The sequence below is a fragment of the Triticum dicoccoides genome, chromosome 7B, assembly GCF_002162155.2.
Source record: "Triticum dicoccoides isolate Atlit2015 ecotype Zavitan chromosome 7B, WEW_v2.0, whole genome shotgun sequence".
Classification (NCBI taxonomy): domain Eukaryota; kingdom Viridiplantae; phylum Streptophyta; class Magnoliopsida; order Poales; family Poaceae; genus Triticum; species Triticum dicoccoides.
This window is the reverse complement of record NC_041393.1, coordinates 248,199,562-248,215,135: the sequence shown is the minus strand read 5'-3', so window position 1 is coordinate 248,215,135 and position 15,574 is coordinate 248,199,562. Positions and strand designations below refer to the sequence as shown.

The following is a 15,574-nucleotide window of genomic DNA, read 5'->3' as shown; positions in this document are numbered from 1 at the left end:
CAGACACAAATAAGTTAGAAACATCTTATAAACGGATGGAGCAGACACAAATATAAGTTAGAAACATCTTATAATTGTGAACCGATGGAGCAGAGGGAGTAGTACACAAGACTTGACACAGTCTGAAATGAAATAAAAATACATTCAAACAATTAAATCTGAAAATCTCCAACATGCCCCCTGCAAACCCGTGACCTCCATCTTGAGGAGGGGCTGGTGCCATCGACCATACCATTCCAGAAAGTGAAGCTGTGACAACGTGTGGTGCTGTGATCCTCTAGCTAGTTTTAATATAACTTAATATAACAGAGTTCTGCTTACTAACTAGATCAGCAATGTACAAACATACGCTAAACTTGCTCATTGACAAAATAGGTTGTGCATGCTTCTTCTGTTCCATACTAAAGGTGATTGCCATATTTGTTAAGGATGATTATGACTGAGGCACGGTAATGCACTTGTAGCAACGCGTGCAAAGCGGGCAAGAAATTCATATAAAGCAGGCATTGTTCCAAATTGAGCCAATTCTGGTTTTTGAAGATATACTATACATAATTACTGTCCATTTTATACGGCGCCATACACTGCCTAAATAATCAGAACTATGTTTGAGGCACGGGTCATGTACGTCTTGAGCTCCCGATTCACCTTCTCCTCGTCCCACATGAACCCCTAGATGTTCTGCACCCACTCGAAGTAGCTCACCATCACTCCGCCGGAGTTGGCCAGGATGTCCGGTAGGATCAGCACGCCCTTCTTTGCCAGAATCTGCAGCACGAACATGTACACTTCTCTACTGTCAGTCAATGTGTGAAATGCATGTGTCAACAAATGCAGCTTAGTTTTGTGCCAAAATGTTGGTGTTCTTGCCTCTTCGGCCTCGAGGTCTGTTGGGTGGTTAGCAGCCTTGATGATGTACTTTGCTTTGATGGCATCAACATTGTCCCTAGGAGAAGAAGAAAATCGAAAGGACTATATATTAACAAAAATGTTTTCAGATACAGAAAAAAATAACAGCCAGGAGGATACTCTAACTGAGCTTCAGAGCATTAATCTGATAGAAGATAGGATGAAGTGAGCTGGGACGAGGAAGAAGAAGATTACTTGTTTATGACTCCTCCCAGAGCTGTCGGGATGAGCATGTCGCACTCTTCCGTGAGCAGCGAGGTCGGGTCGACGGCGTCGCCTTTTGTCGGAGCCCTTGATCCCGCGGTTCTCTGCCGAGTGCTTCATCAGCTTGGCCATGTCAATGCCATTGGAGTTCTTGATAGCCCCTGTGACATCTCTGATGGAGACAACCTTGCCACCAGCTTCAGTGATCAATTGGGCAGCCCAAGAGCCAACATTGCCAAATACCTGAAAAAGGCAAGAAGACAATAATTGCTCATCTGTGCAAATGTAGGTGAAGAAACATAGTTCTGGCCTTGCTCCACAATGTATGGCGCCATTCTACACAACGATGATTACTAGCATTGTGTAGGCATGCTTGTATATATTTGGCTGAATATATTACTTGTGGGTGCTCATTGTTCTCCTTTCCCCTTTAATTTCAGCACGTGAGGTGGCAGATCAGGCATGGAACTTTGGAATTGCCATTGATGGTGTCTCCATTGTAAGCCTAAGCTTTGACAAGATGCTTGTCTCTAAATTATACTCCCTCAATTCCTAAATATTTGTCTTTCTAGACATTTCAAATGGCGACCACATACGGATGTATGTAGACATATTTTAGATTGTAGATTCACTCATTTTGCTCCGTATGTAGTCACTTGTTGAAATATCTAGAAAGACAAATATTTAGGAACGGAGGGAGTAAATGGGAAACACCTTAGCTTTGTGTGAAAATTAAAGAGATTGGCAGAATTTTCTCTGGCATTTTATATGCGCAAAAGACCAAAGAAAAAGCAAATAATCTTAATGAGTTCAGATAAAACAAAGAAGTACCTTAAGAAGAGTTCAATTGCAATATCTTGAGATTTCACTAAAATTTAAAGCTGGATGGTCAGTCTAGTCGCAGAACAACAACCATCTTTTGGCAATTGAAACATCTGCTTACAGATTTTAAGTTTTAGGAAGCAGTCATGGATTTCACCTGGAAAAGAACATCAAAGAGAAAAAACAATGTCCTACAACTGCTCCATCGGACACTAATGTGCAGAATAAAGGGATATGTTGTATGTTCTTCCCTCCGTCTAAACAATTTCTGAAAACTATCACTTTCCTAAACCAGAAGGGTCGCAGTAGCAAATTTCTACTTAGTGAGCAAGTGTAGATGATTTTGGTCCTTCTGTCTTGTTTCAATCAGGTGCTTGACAAAAAACAGTGCATAAACTGATATTATACTTGGGATACCAGACTAGTATTACTTCACTTTCCCCTCAATCAAATCATGATATTTGTGGACATAGCTTACTATTTGTGAAACATAAGAAAACAGGGACATTTAGAAATGAAAAGGTGGTCTTGGCATCAACAAGTATAAGTAGCTTTTACTTAACATCGACTCAAAGATGAACTCCAACAGTGAGGTTCAGATCTACTTCAGTACATAAAGAAGTTTTAGATGTAGTTCATTATCTAAAAATAATCATATGTTATTAAACAACAACATTCAGATCAAGATTGATAGTGACCAAATCAGAATCTTGCATACCAGGTTGAGGTCGGTTTCATCTTCAAAATCTTCAAGCATGTGAGAGATGTCGTTCGCGGCATCCTTAAGTTGCTTCAGCCACAGAAGCACAGCGTCCACCGACTCCAGCGTCATCTTCATGTTCTCCAGATCGGATCGTTCCTCATATTCCTGTGCAGCTTGATCTCGCCTGAAATGGTAGAATTCAAGTGTCCTATTGCCACCTTGATGACTGCCGAGGCGAGCATGCCCCTGAGTGCCTGTTGACATGGCTAGTGCCTGTCGAGTTGGGCTGTGTGTTGAATAGTAGATTCTTCATTGAAGCTCCGGCCCTTATCAATCTAACAAAGCATTGAAAGGAAAAAAAAATCGAATCAGCAACTGCAGAATCAGTCATGACCTGTTTTACATAATACAGATATCACATACTTGCAAAATCTTAGACAAAAGGGAGTGGCCCACCTGCTCCATTAAGCATAACGAAGCAACATTCAGAATTTAGTTACATGGCCACTGTGAAAAGCTCATGTGCTTCGTCAGATACTTTTGCAGTTTCCAACTACTAACCAGAACTGAAGAGCAATGGAAGCCGTGAACTTACAAGGAATAAGGTAGAGTAAGACTGTAAGAGATATGGACCTGTAGACGGTGCTGCGCCGGGCTCTCCACAGATCCGGCCTGGATTACGCTAGCAGCAGCGTGATCCGGCAAGGTCAAGTGCCTCTTGGACGCCCATCGGTCCACCATCGCGCGCTGCACGACGAGGCGTCGACCTCTTCGACCTTCACGGGGCCACCGGTGCCCTTTCTCTCCGTCTCCTCCGTGACGCCACGGCCGAACCTGCGTAGGGTGCTCTACTGCTCTTCCTCTTCCTCTGAACGGCTACACCGCCGTGCGCTCGATCTAGCTCTTGACGACGAGGAACCACGGCTGCATCAGACGTCGATCCTTGAGCCCCTGGGACCCCTCCACCGCCGCCGCCCGGGTCATCGGCTCCGCCTCCTCGCCCCATCGGCCATCATCGCCGACCCCCTCTGCCGCCGCCACCGCCGGGGTCATCGGCTCCGCCTCCTCGCCCCAGCGGCCATACTCGCCGACCCCCTCTGCCGCTGCCACCGCCACCGCCGGGGTCACCGGCGGCTCCACCCTATCCTACCCTGCTGCTTCAAACAAGGGCTCGAACAAGTTTTCTACGGGAAGAGTGGAGGAGCGACCCAGATTTTTTTTAGAATCAGGAGCGACCCAGACGTGTCGGGCCACACAACGAGGGTGCGAACACGATTTGGCCTTGACTAAATTTTACGGAACTACCCTTTTAGAAAATGACTAGCCCCACCCTACTTTTGTAACGGCCCCACCACTATTTGTAATTTTAGTCTCGTAACTCTAGTCTCTCCAATCACTATAACAATTGTATAAATAGCATAATAGAGCAGAAATTATCATGCATGTGATGGGATTTTTTTTCTATGCATGGTTGCATGCCGAGATGACATGCTTGCATGAAGAAAAATAAGTTAGTGAGGGCTAGCTATTTAGATATAAAAGATTATCATGCATGTTTGCATGTGATGGCAATTTTCATATGTACGATTGCATCCTAAGATGGCATGCTTACATGTTGAGAGGAATGAGTTAGTAGGGTTGCTATTAGATATAGAGGATATAGCGTGACCAGTGTCCTCTCTTTCTCCATGGAATAACATACATGAGTGCTCATACTAAAAATGTAACATGAATTATTTATTTTACAATAGCTACTTGTAAGTTGCCTGAGAATAGTTTTTGGGTCAATTCATTTTGGAAGGAAGGAAGGAAGAAGCAGTCGCCGGCTCACTGGGGAAGCCTTCAGGGTCTATCTTAGGATGGTAGGCAACCTTATTATCTATCTTAAGGATGTTAGAGCATCTCTAGCAGACCTGTATAACACCGACCCGTGAAGCGTGTTTGCAGTTCACAGAAAAACGGCTTTGCAGGCCGGCGCCGTCGGCCGTAGAGTCAGACCCTGTAAAACGGACCCGTATAAAAGGATATTCACGGAATATGCTCTTTTACGGGTCGGCTTTGCGGGGTCTGCTCTTGCGCCGCTCCCGTCGGCCTGCAAATATCAAAACCCCACCACAAATACAACAATCATCCACATTACAAATAATTATTTGAAAAAAATATCAATACCACAACACAATACAACAATCATCCATATTACAAATAATTATTCAAATCACCGAAGCAAACTAAATAATGCAATATAAAACTTGTATCGAATACAAATCACACATGAATTAAATGAAAATGAATAGAAAAGTGAGTTTTGTTACTGTCCAACCATTTGCCAATGGTGCTCAATAAGATCTTCCTGAAGCTGAAAGTGGGTGTTTGCATTTTCAATCTCCTTGTATGTCTGAAGAAAAGCTCTAATGCAGTTAGGGTCTCTAACTGGTTTGACACGCTACCCGCATTGTCGTAGAAGAACTCCAAGTTCATGCCTCTCTCATCTTCAAGAATCATATTGTGAAGAATAACACATCATGTCATGATGTTTTTCAAGGCCCGCTTGTCCCAAAAACGAGCAGGACCATGAACAATGTCTAACCTAGATTGCAAAACCCTGAATGCTCTTTCAGTGTCTTTTCGGGCTGCCTCTTGCACCCTTGCAAATTCACATTGTTTTCTAGTTTTGGGTTTTTTGATGCTCTTGACAAATGTGCACCAAGGATGGTATATACCATCTGCAAGATAGTACCCCTTTGTGTATTCATGTTCATTGATAGTGTAGTTGCAAGCAGGAGCATCACCACTAGCAAGCCTAGCAAACAAATGAGACCATTGCAACACATTGATATCATTGAGAGTGTCCGGCATGCCAAAAAAAAGCAATGTCAAATCCATAAATCCTCGGATGCTACGACCTCTGGCACAATTGTTGCATCACGAGACTTGCCACAATACATTCTCTGTCATGCCTTCGGGCAATTTTTCCAATTCTAATGCATACAGTCAATGCTACCTAGCATGCCAGACCAACCTCTCCTCTCATTAGATGCCATCAAATTTTTTTTGTCATCCTTGTTGGGTGCCCGAAAATATTCAGGACCAAAGACACGGATGATCACTTTGGCAAACCTACGCACCGACTCAATTGTGGTATCTTCACCAATGCGAAGGTACTCATCAGCATAGTCAACCGGAACGCCGTATGCAATCACCCGCATAGCTGCCGAGATTTTTTGATATGCACTAAATCCCTTCAATTCCGCGACATTTCTTCTTTGAGTAAAATACCGACAATTTGTGTCGCAAGCTTGAACAATTTTCACAAATAGAGATCGGCGCATTCGGTACCTTCTCCGGAAGAGGTGCAATGGATATGTTGGATTCTCCGTGAAGTAGTCTTGCATCAACATCTCGTTCCCGAGATGGCGATTTCGAGGAATGCAAAGACGGCTGACGGTTGATCCTCGCCGCCTCTTTCGGTTCTCATCTTCGTTCTCCTTCACGGCAAGGGCCATCACCAACGTCTTCTGCCGATAGTTTGCAAGCAGCGTCTCAACATCCGAGTCGTCCGAATCGTCGAGCAAAAACTTCCCGTACGGGCTCAATTTCATCTACATGAACAAAAATCGCACGCCGCGTCAACCAAATATGCATAGCGCTCGGCACAAAGCACAAGTAAACACTCACCGGTTGCTCGTGGGCGGTGGTGTTGGGAAACGTAGTAATTTCAAAAAAAAATCCTACGCACACGCAAGATCATGGTGATGGCATAGCAACGAGGGGGGAGAGTATTGTCTACGTATCCTCGTAGACCGTTAAGCGGAAGCGTTATGACAACGCGGTTGATGTAGTCGTACGTCTTCACTAATCGACCGATCCAAGCACCGAACGTACGGCACCTCCGTGTTCAGCACACGTTCAGCTCGATGATGTTCCCCGGGCTCCAATCCAGCTAAGCGTCGGGGATGAGTTCCGTCAGCACGACGGTGTGGTGACGATGATGATATTCTACCGGCGCAGGGCTTCGCCTAAACTCTGCGACGATATGACCGAGGTGGAATATGGTGGAGGGGGGCACCGCACACGGCTAAGGAACGATCCGTAGATCAAATTGTGTGTCTATGGGGTGCCCCCCTCCCCCGTATATAAAGGGGGAGAGGAGGAGGGGGCCGGCCTAAGGGGAGGCGCGCCCTAGGAGGGGGAAACCTACTCCAAGTAGGTTTGCCCCCTCCCTTTCCTATTCCAAGAAGGAGGGGAAAGGAAGGAGTGGGAGAGGGGGAAGGCAAGGGGGGCGCCGCCCCCCCTTCCTTGTCCTATTCGGACTCAAGGGGAGGGGGCGCGCCTCTTGCCCTGGCCGGCCCCTCTCTCTCTCCACTAGGGCCCATCAAGGCCCATTACTTCCCGGGGGGGTTCCGGTAACCCTCCGGTACTCCGGTTTTTCTCCGAAAACACCCGGAACACTTCCGATGTCCGAATATAGTCATCCAATATATCAATCTTTATGTCTTGACCATTTCGATACTCCTCGTCATGTCCGTGATCACATTCGGGACCCCGAACAACCTTCGGTACATCAAAACTTATAAACTCATAATAAAACTGTCATCGTAACGTTAAGCGTGCTGACCCTACGGGTTTGAGAACTATGTAGACATGACCTAGAACTATTCTCGGTCAATAACCAATAGCGGAACCTGGATGTTCATATTGGTTCCCACATATTCTACGAAGATCTTTATCGGTCAAACCGCATAACAACATACGTTGTTCCCTTTGTCATCGGTATGTTACTTGCCCGAGATTCGATCGTCGGTATCCAATACCTAGTTCAATCTCATTACCGGCAAGTCTCTTTACTTGTTCCGTAATACATCATCTCATAACTTACTCATTAGTTACAATGCTTGCAAGGCTTAGGTGATGAGTATTACCGAGAGGGCCCAGAGATACCTCTCCGACAATCGGAGTGACAAAACCTAATCTCGAATTATGCCAACTCAACATGTACCTTTGGAGACACCTGTAGAGCACCTTTATAATCACCCAGTTACGTTGTGACGTTTGGTAGCACACAAAGTGTTCCTCCGGTAAACGGGAGTTGCACAATCTCATAGTTGCAGGAACTTTGTATAAGTCATGAAGAAAGCAATAGCAACATACTAAACAATCAAGTGCTAAGCTAACGGAATGGGTCAAGTCAATCACATCATTCTCCTAATGATGTGATCCCATTAATCAAATGACACCACATGCCTATGGTTAGGAAACATAACCATCTTTGATCAATGAGCTAGTTCAAGTAGAGGCATACTAGTGACACTATGTTTGTCTATGTATTCACACATGTATCATGTTTCCGGTTAATACAATTCTAGCATGAATAATAAACATTTATCATGATATGAGGAAATAAATAATAACTTTATTATTGCCTCTAGGGATATTTCCTTCAGTCTCCCACTTGCACTAGAGTCAATAATCTAGATTACATAGTAATGATTCTAACACCCATGGAGTCTTGGTGCTGATCATGTTTTGCTCGTGTATCTTGCAACATTCAGATCCGTATGTATCTTGCAAATCTCTATGTCTCCTACTTGGACTTGGTCCCGAATGAAATTGAAGCGTCTCTTGATGTGCTTGGTCCTCTTGTGAAATCTGGATTCCTTTGCCAAGGCAATTGCACCAGTATTTTCACAGAAGATCTTTATTGGTCCCGATGCACTAGGTACAACACCTAGATCGGAAATGAACTCCTTCATCCAGACTCCTTCATTTGCTGCTTCCGAAGCAGCTATGTACTCCGCTTCACATGTAGATCCCGCCACGACGCTTTGTTTAGAACTGCACCAACTTACAACTCCACCGTTTAATAAAAATACGTATCCGGTTTGCGATTTAGAATCGTCCGGATCAGTGTTAAAGCTTGCATCGACGTAACCATTTACGACTAGCTCTTTGTCACCTCCATATATGAGAAACATATCCTTAGTCCTTTTCAGGTATTTTAGAATGTTCTTGACCACTGTCCAGTGACCCACTCCTGGATTACTTTGGTACCTCCCTGCCAAACTAATAGCAAGGCACACATCAGGTCTGGTACACAGCATTGCATACATGATAGAGCCTATGGCTGAAGCATAGGGAACTCCTTTCATTTTCTCTCTATCTTCTGCAGTGGTCGGGCATTGAGTCTAACTCAACTTTATACCTTGTAATACAGGCAAGAACCCTTTCTTTGCCTGTTCCATATTGAACCTTCTCAATACTTTATCAAGGTACGTGCTTTGTGAAAGTCCAATCAAGCGTCTTGATCTATCTCTATAGATCTTAATGCCCAATATGTAAGCAGCTTCACCGAGGTCTTTCATTGAAAAACTTTTATTCAAGTATCCTTTTATGCTATCCAGAAATTCTATATCATTTCCAATCAACAATATGTCATCCACATATAATATTAGAAATGCTACAGAGCTCCCACTCACCTTTTTTGTAAATACAGGCTTCTCCAAAAGTCTGTATAAAACCGTATGCTTTGATCACACTATCAAAACGTTTATTCCAACTCCGAGATGCTTGCACCAGTCCATAAATGGATCGCTGGAGCTTGCACACTTTGTTAGCACCTTTTGGATCAACAAAGCCTTCTGGTTGCATCATATACAACTTTTCTTCCAGAAATCCATTCAAGAATGCAGTTTTGACATCCATTTGCCAAATTTCATAATCATGAAATGCAGCAATAGCTAACATGATTCGGACAGACTTAAGCATCGCTACGGGTGAGAAAGTCTCATCGTAGTCAACCCCTTGAACTTGTCGAAAACCTTTCGCAACAAGTCGAGCTTTATAGACAGTTACATTACCATCAGCGTCAGTCTTCTTCTTAAAGATCCATTTATTCTCAATGGCTTGCCGATCATCGGGCAAGTCAACCAAAGTCCATACTTTGTTTTCATACATGGATCCCATCTCGGATTTCATGGCCTCTAGCCATTTTGCGGAATCTGGGCTCATCATCGCTTCCTCATAGTTTGTAGGTTCATCATGGTCAAGTAACATGACTTCCAGAATAGGATTACCGTACCACTCTGGTGCGGATCTTACTCTGGTAGACCTACGAGGTTCAGCAGAAACTTGATCTGAAGTTTCATGATCAATATCATTAGCTTCCTCACTAGTTGGTGTAGTTGTCACAGGAACCGGTTCTTGTGATGAACTACTTTCCAACAAGGGAGTAGATACAGTTATCTCATTAAGTTCTACTTTCCTCCCACTCACTTCTTTCGAGAGAAATTCCTTCTCTAGAAAGGATCTGATTTTAGCAACGAAAATCTTGCCCTCAGATCTGTGATAGAAGGTGTACCCAATAGTCTCTTTTGGGTATCCTATGAAGACACATTTTTCCGATTTGGGTTCGAGCTTATCTGGTTGAAGTTTCTTCACATAAGCATCGCAGCCCCAAACTTTAAGAAACGACAACTTTGGTTTCTTGCCAAACCACAGTTCATAAGGCGTCGTTTCAACGGATTTTGATGGTGCCCTATTTAACGTGAATGCGGCCGTCTCTAAAGCATAACCCCAAAAAGATAGCGGTAAATCAGTAAGAGACATCATAGATCGCACCATATCTAGTAAAGTACGATTACGACATTCGGACACACCATTTCGTTGTGGTGTTCCGGGTGGCGTGAGTTGCGAAACTATTCCGCATTGTTTCAAGTGTAGACCAAACTCGTAACTCAAATATTCTCCTCCACGATCAGATCGTAGAAACTTTATTTTCTTATTACGATGATTTTCCACTTCACTCTGAAATTCTTTAAACTTTTCAAATGTTTCAGACTTGTGTTTCATTAAGTAGATATACCCATATCTGCTCAAATCATCTGTGAAGGTGAGAAAATAACGATACCCGCCACGAGCCTCAACATTCATTGGACCACAAACATCAGTATGTATGATCTCCAACAAATCAGTTGCTCGCTCCATAGTTCCGGAGAACGGCGTTTTAGTCATCTGCCCATGAGGCACGGTTTGCAAGTACCAAGTGATTCATAATCAAGTGATTCCAAAAGCCCGTCAGTATGGAGTTTCTTCATGCGCTTTACACCGATATGACCTAAACGGCAGTGCCACAAATAAGTTGCACCATCGTTATCAACTCTGCATCTTTTGGTTTCAACACTATGAATATGTGTATCACTACTATCGAGATTCAATAAAAATAGACCACTCTTCAAGGGTGCATGACCATAAAAGATATTACTCATATAAATAGAACAACCATTATTCTCTGATTTAAATGAATAACCGTCTCGCATCAAACAAGATCCAGATATAATGTTCATGCTCAATGCTGGCACCAAATAACAATTATTTAGGTCTAAAACTAATCCCGATGGTAGATGTAGAGGTAGCGTGCCGACCGCGATCACATCGACTTTGGAACCATTTCCCACGCGCATCGTCATCTCGTCCTTAGCCAATCTTCACTTAATCCGTAGTCCCTGTTTCGAGTTGCAAATATTAGCAACGGAACCAGTATCAAATACCCAGGTGCTACTGCGAGCATTAGTAAGGTACACATCAATAACATGTATATCACATATACCTTTGTTCACTTTGCCATTCTTCTTATCCGCCAAATACTTGGGGCAGTTCCGCTTCCAGTGACCAGTCTGCTTGCAGTAGAAGCACTCAGTTTCAGGCTTAGGTCCAGACTTGGGTTTCTTCTCTTGAGCAGCAACTTGCTTGCTGTTCTTCTTGAAGTTCCCCTCCTTCTTCCCTTTGCCCTTTTTCTTGAAACTAGTGGTCTTGTTGACCATCAACACTTGATGCTCCTTTTTGATTTCTACCTCCGCAGCCTTTAGCATTGCGAAGAGCTCGGGAATTGTCTTGTTCATCCCTTGCATATTATAGTTCATCACAAAGCTCGTGTAGCTTGGTGGCAGTGATTGGAGAATTCTGTCAATGATGCTATCATCCGGAAGATTAACTCCCAGTTGAATCAAGTGATTATTATACCCAGACATTTTGAGTATATGCTCACTGACAGAACTATTCTCCTCCATCTTGCAGCTGTAGAACTTATTGGAGACTTCATATCTCTCAATCCGGGCATTTTCTTGAAATATTAACTTTAACTCCTGGAACATCTCATATGCTCCATGACGTTCAAAACGTCGTTGAAGGCCCGGTTCTAAGCCGTAAAGCATGGCACACTGAACTATAGAGTAGTCATCAGCTTTGCTCTGCCAGATGTTCACAACATCTGGTGTTGCTCCTGCAGCAGGCCTGGCACCCAGCGGTGCTTCCAGGATGTAATTCTTCTGTGCAGCAATGAGGATAATCCTCAAGTTACGGACCCAGTCCGTGTAATTGCTACCATCATCTTTCAACTTTGCTTTCTCAAGGAACGCATTAAAATTCAATGGAACAACAGCACGAGCCATCTATCTACAAACAAACATAGACAAGAAAAATACTATCAGGTACTAAGTTCATGATAAATTCAAGTTCAATTAATCATATTACTTAAGAACTCCCACTTAGACGGACATCTCTCTAGTCATCTAAGTGATCACGTGATCCAAATCAACTAAACCATGTCCGATCATCACGTGAGATGGAGTAGTTTCAATGGTGAACATCACTATGTTGATCATATCTACTATATGATTCACGTTCGACCTTTCGGTCTCCGTGTTCCGAGGCCATATCTGTATATGCTAGGCTCGTCAAGTATGACCTGAGTATTCCGCGTGTGCAACTGTTTTGCACCCGTTGTATTTGAACGTAGAGCCTATCACACCCGATCATCGCGTGGTGTCTCAGCACGAAGAACTTTCGCAACGGTGCATACTCAGGGAGAACACTTCTTGATTATTAAGTGAGAGATCATCTTAAAATGCTACCATCAATCAAAGCAAGATAAGATACATAAAGGATAAACATCACATGCAATCAATATAAGTGATATGATATGGCCATCATCATCTTGTGCTTGTGATCTCCATCTCCGAAGCACCATCGTGATCACCATCGTCACCGGCGCGACACCTTGATCTCCATCGTAGTATCATTGTCATTTACGCCATCTATTGCTTCTACGACTATCGCTACCGCTTAGTGATAAAGTAAAGCAATTACAGGGCGTTTGCATTTCATACAATAAAGCGACAACCATATGGCTCCTGCCAGTTGCCGATAACTTCGGTTACAAAACATGATCATCTCATACAATAAAATATAGCATCACGGCTTGGCCATATCACATAACAACATGCCCTGCAAAAACAAGTTAGACGTCCTCTACTTTGTTGTTGCAATTTTTACGTGGCTGCTACGGGCTAAGCAAGAACCGTTCTTACCTACGCATCAAAACCACAATGATAGTTTGTCAAGTTGGTGCTGTTTTAACCTTCGCAAGGACCGGGCGTAGCCACACTTGGTTCAACTAAAGTTGGAGAAACTGACACCCGCTAGTCACCTGTGTGCAAAGCACGGCGGTAAAACCAGTCTCGCGTAAGCGTACGCGTAATGTCGGTCCGGGCCGCTTCATCCAACAATACCGCCGAACCAAAGTATGACATGCTGGTAAGCAGTATGACTTGTATCGCCCACAACTCACTTGTGTTCTACTCGTGCATATAACATCAACGCATAAAACCTAGGCTCGGATGCCACTGTTGGGAAACGTAGTAATTTTAAAAAAAATTCCTACGCACACGCAAGATCATGGTGATGGCATAGCAACGAGGGGGGAGAGTATTGTCTACGTACCTTCATAGACCGTTAAGCGGAAGCGTTATGACAACGCGGTTGATGTAGTCGTACGTCTTCACGAATCGACCGATCCAAGCACCGAACGTACGGCACCTCCGTGTTCAGCACACGTTCAGCTCGATGACGTTCCCCGGGCTCCAATCCAGCTAAGCGTCGGGGATGAGTTCCGTCAGCACGACGGTGTGGTGACGATGATGATGTTCTACCGGCGCAGGGCTTCGCCTAAACTCTGCGACGATATGACCGAGGTGGAATATGATGGAGGGGGGCACCGCACACGGCTAAGGAACGATCCGTAGATCAACTTGTGTGTCTATGGGGTGCCCCCTCCCCCGTATATAAAGGGGGAGAGGAGGAGGGGGGCGGCCTAAGGGGAGGCGCGCCCTAGGAGGGGGAAACCTACTCCAAGTAGGTTTGCCCCCTCCCTTTCCTATTCCAAGAAGGAGGGGAAAGGAAGGAGTGGGAGTGGGGGAAGGCAAGGGGGGCGCCGCCCCCCCTTCCCTGTCCTATTCGGACTCAAGGGGAGGGGGCGCGCCTCTTGCCCTAGCCGGCCCCTCTCTCTGTCCACTAGGGCCCATCAAGGCCCATTACTTCCCGGGGGGGTTCCGGTAACCCTCCGGTACTCCGGTTTTTCTCCGAAAACACCTGGAACACTTCCGGTGTCCGAATATAGTCATCCAATATATCAATCTTTATGTCTTGACCATTTTGAGACTCCTCGTCATGTCCGTGATCACATCCGGGACTCCGAACAACCTTCGGTACATCAAAACTTATAATCTCATAATAAAACTGTCATCATAACGTTAAGCGTGCGGACCCTACGGGTTCGAGAACTATGTAGACATGACCTAGAACTATTCTCGGTCAATAACCAATAGCGGAACCTGGATGTTCATATTGGTTCCCACATATTCTACGAAGATCTTTATCGGTTAAACTGCATAACAACATACGTTGTTCCCTTTGTCATCGGTATGTTACTTGCCCGAGATTCGATCGTCGGTATCCAATACCTAGTTCAATCTCGTTACCGGCAAGTCTCTTTACTCGTTCCGTAATACATCATCTCATAACTAACTCATTAGTTACAATGCTTGCAAGGCTTAGGTGATGAGTATTACCGAGAGGGCCCAGAGATACCTCTCCGACAATCGGAGTGACAAAACCTAATCTCGAATTATGCCAACTCAACATGTACCTTTGGAGACACCTGTAGAGCACCTTTATAATCACCCAGTTACGTTGTGACGTTTGGTAGCACACAAAGTGTTCCTCCGGTAAACGGGAGTTGCACAATCTCATAGTTGCAGGAACTTTGTATAAGTCATGAAGAAAGCAATAGCAACATACTAAACGATCAAGTGCTAAGCTAACGGAATGGGTCAAGTCAATCACATCATTCTCCTAATGATGTGATCCCATTAATCAAATGACAGCACATGCCTATGGTTAGGAAACATAACCATCTTTGATCAATGAGCTAGTTCAAGTAGAGGCATACTAGTGACACTATGTTTGTCTATGTATTCACACATGTATCATGTTTCCGGTTGATACAATTCTAGCATGAATAATAAACATTTATCATGATATGAGGAAATAAATAATAACTTTATTATTGCCTCTAGGGCATATTTCCTTCAGGTGGCTCTCCGGCGGTTCGGGGGGCGGGCGATCCCGGGCAGCGACGGCAACTAGGAGCGGCTCGGGGGCGGTCGACCCCGGCAGCGACGGCGACCAGGGCCGGCTCGTGTCGCCGGATCCAGGGGGTGCAGCTTATCGGTGGAAGAGGGTGGCGGCGCCCTCGCGGCGCGATTCCGTCTGCAGATTTGGCCGGAATCACCGGCGGCGGACTGGCGGAACCAATGGTGGGCGGCGGCGGCGGAAGGAGGTGGGGAAAGGGCGCAAGCTGAAATGTCCCTCCCTCCTACCGCTTTCCTGGGATACGGGGCACCATGGGGGCGAGGCGGAAACCTGCGTATTCGCGGGTTGGGGCCGAGATTTTGCCGTGCCCCTTAAAAATATTTACGGGTCGGACGCGTTTGCGGGGTCTGATCGGGCAGCTTTTTTCGCGCCGGCCCGCATTTTGGCGGTTATTTTGCGGGTCGTGGCTTTTTACGGGGTCTGCTAGAGATGCTCTTAGGGTGGGGGTGCAGG

The 15,574-nt window shown here is 44.9% G+C and overlaps 1 protein-coding gene across 7 annotated transcripts; it reads right to left on the bottom strand.

Annotated features, from left to right (window-relative positions):
- Nucleotides 1-477: 477 nt before the first annotated feature.
- LOC119338458 lies at nucleotides 478-3,843 on the bottom strand. 7 transcript variants are annotated; one of them, XM_037610788.1, is made up of 6 exons: nucleotides 3,234-3,843; nucleotides 3,095-3,145; nucleotides 2,654-2,973; nucleotides 1,105-1,356; nucleotides 871-946; nucleotides 478-768 (listed from the first exon to the last, which is right to left on the bottom strand). In XM_037610788.1, the coding sequence occupies exons 3-5, from the start codon at nucleotides 2,900-2,902 to the stop codon at nucleotides 935-937; spliced, it is 513 nt and encodes a 170-aa protein (XP_037466685.1). In that variant the 5' UTR covers nucleotides 2,903-2,973; nucleotides 3,095-3,145; nucleotides 3,234-3,843; the 3' UTR covers nucleotides 478-768; nucleotides 871-934. The 7 variants fall into 7 exon arrangements, with proteins under 7 accessions (XP_037466685.1, XP_037466683.1, XP_037466687.1 ...); XM_037610786.1 differs by having other exon boundaries at nucleotides 3,062-3,145; nucleotides 3,272-3,843; XM_037610790.1 differs by having other exon boundaries at nucleotides 3,272-3,843.
- Nucleotides 3,844-15,574: the final 11,731 nt, after the last annotated feature.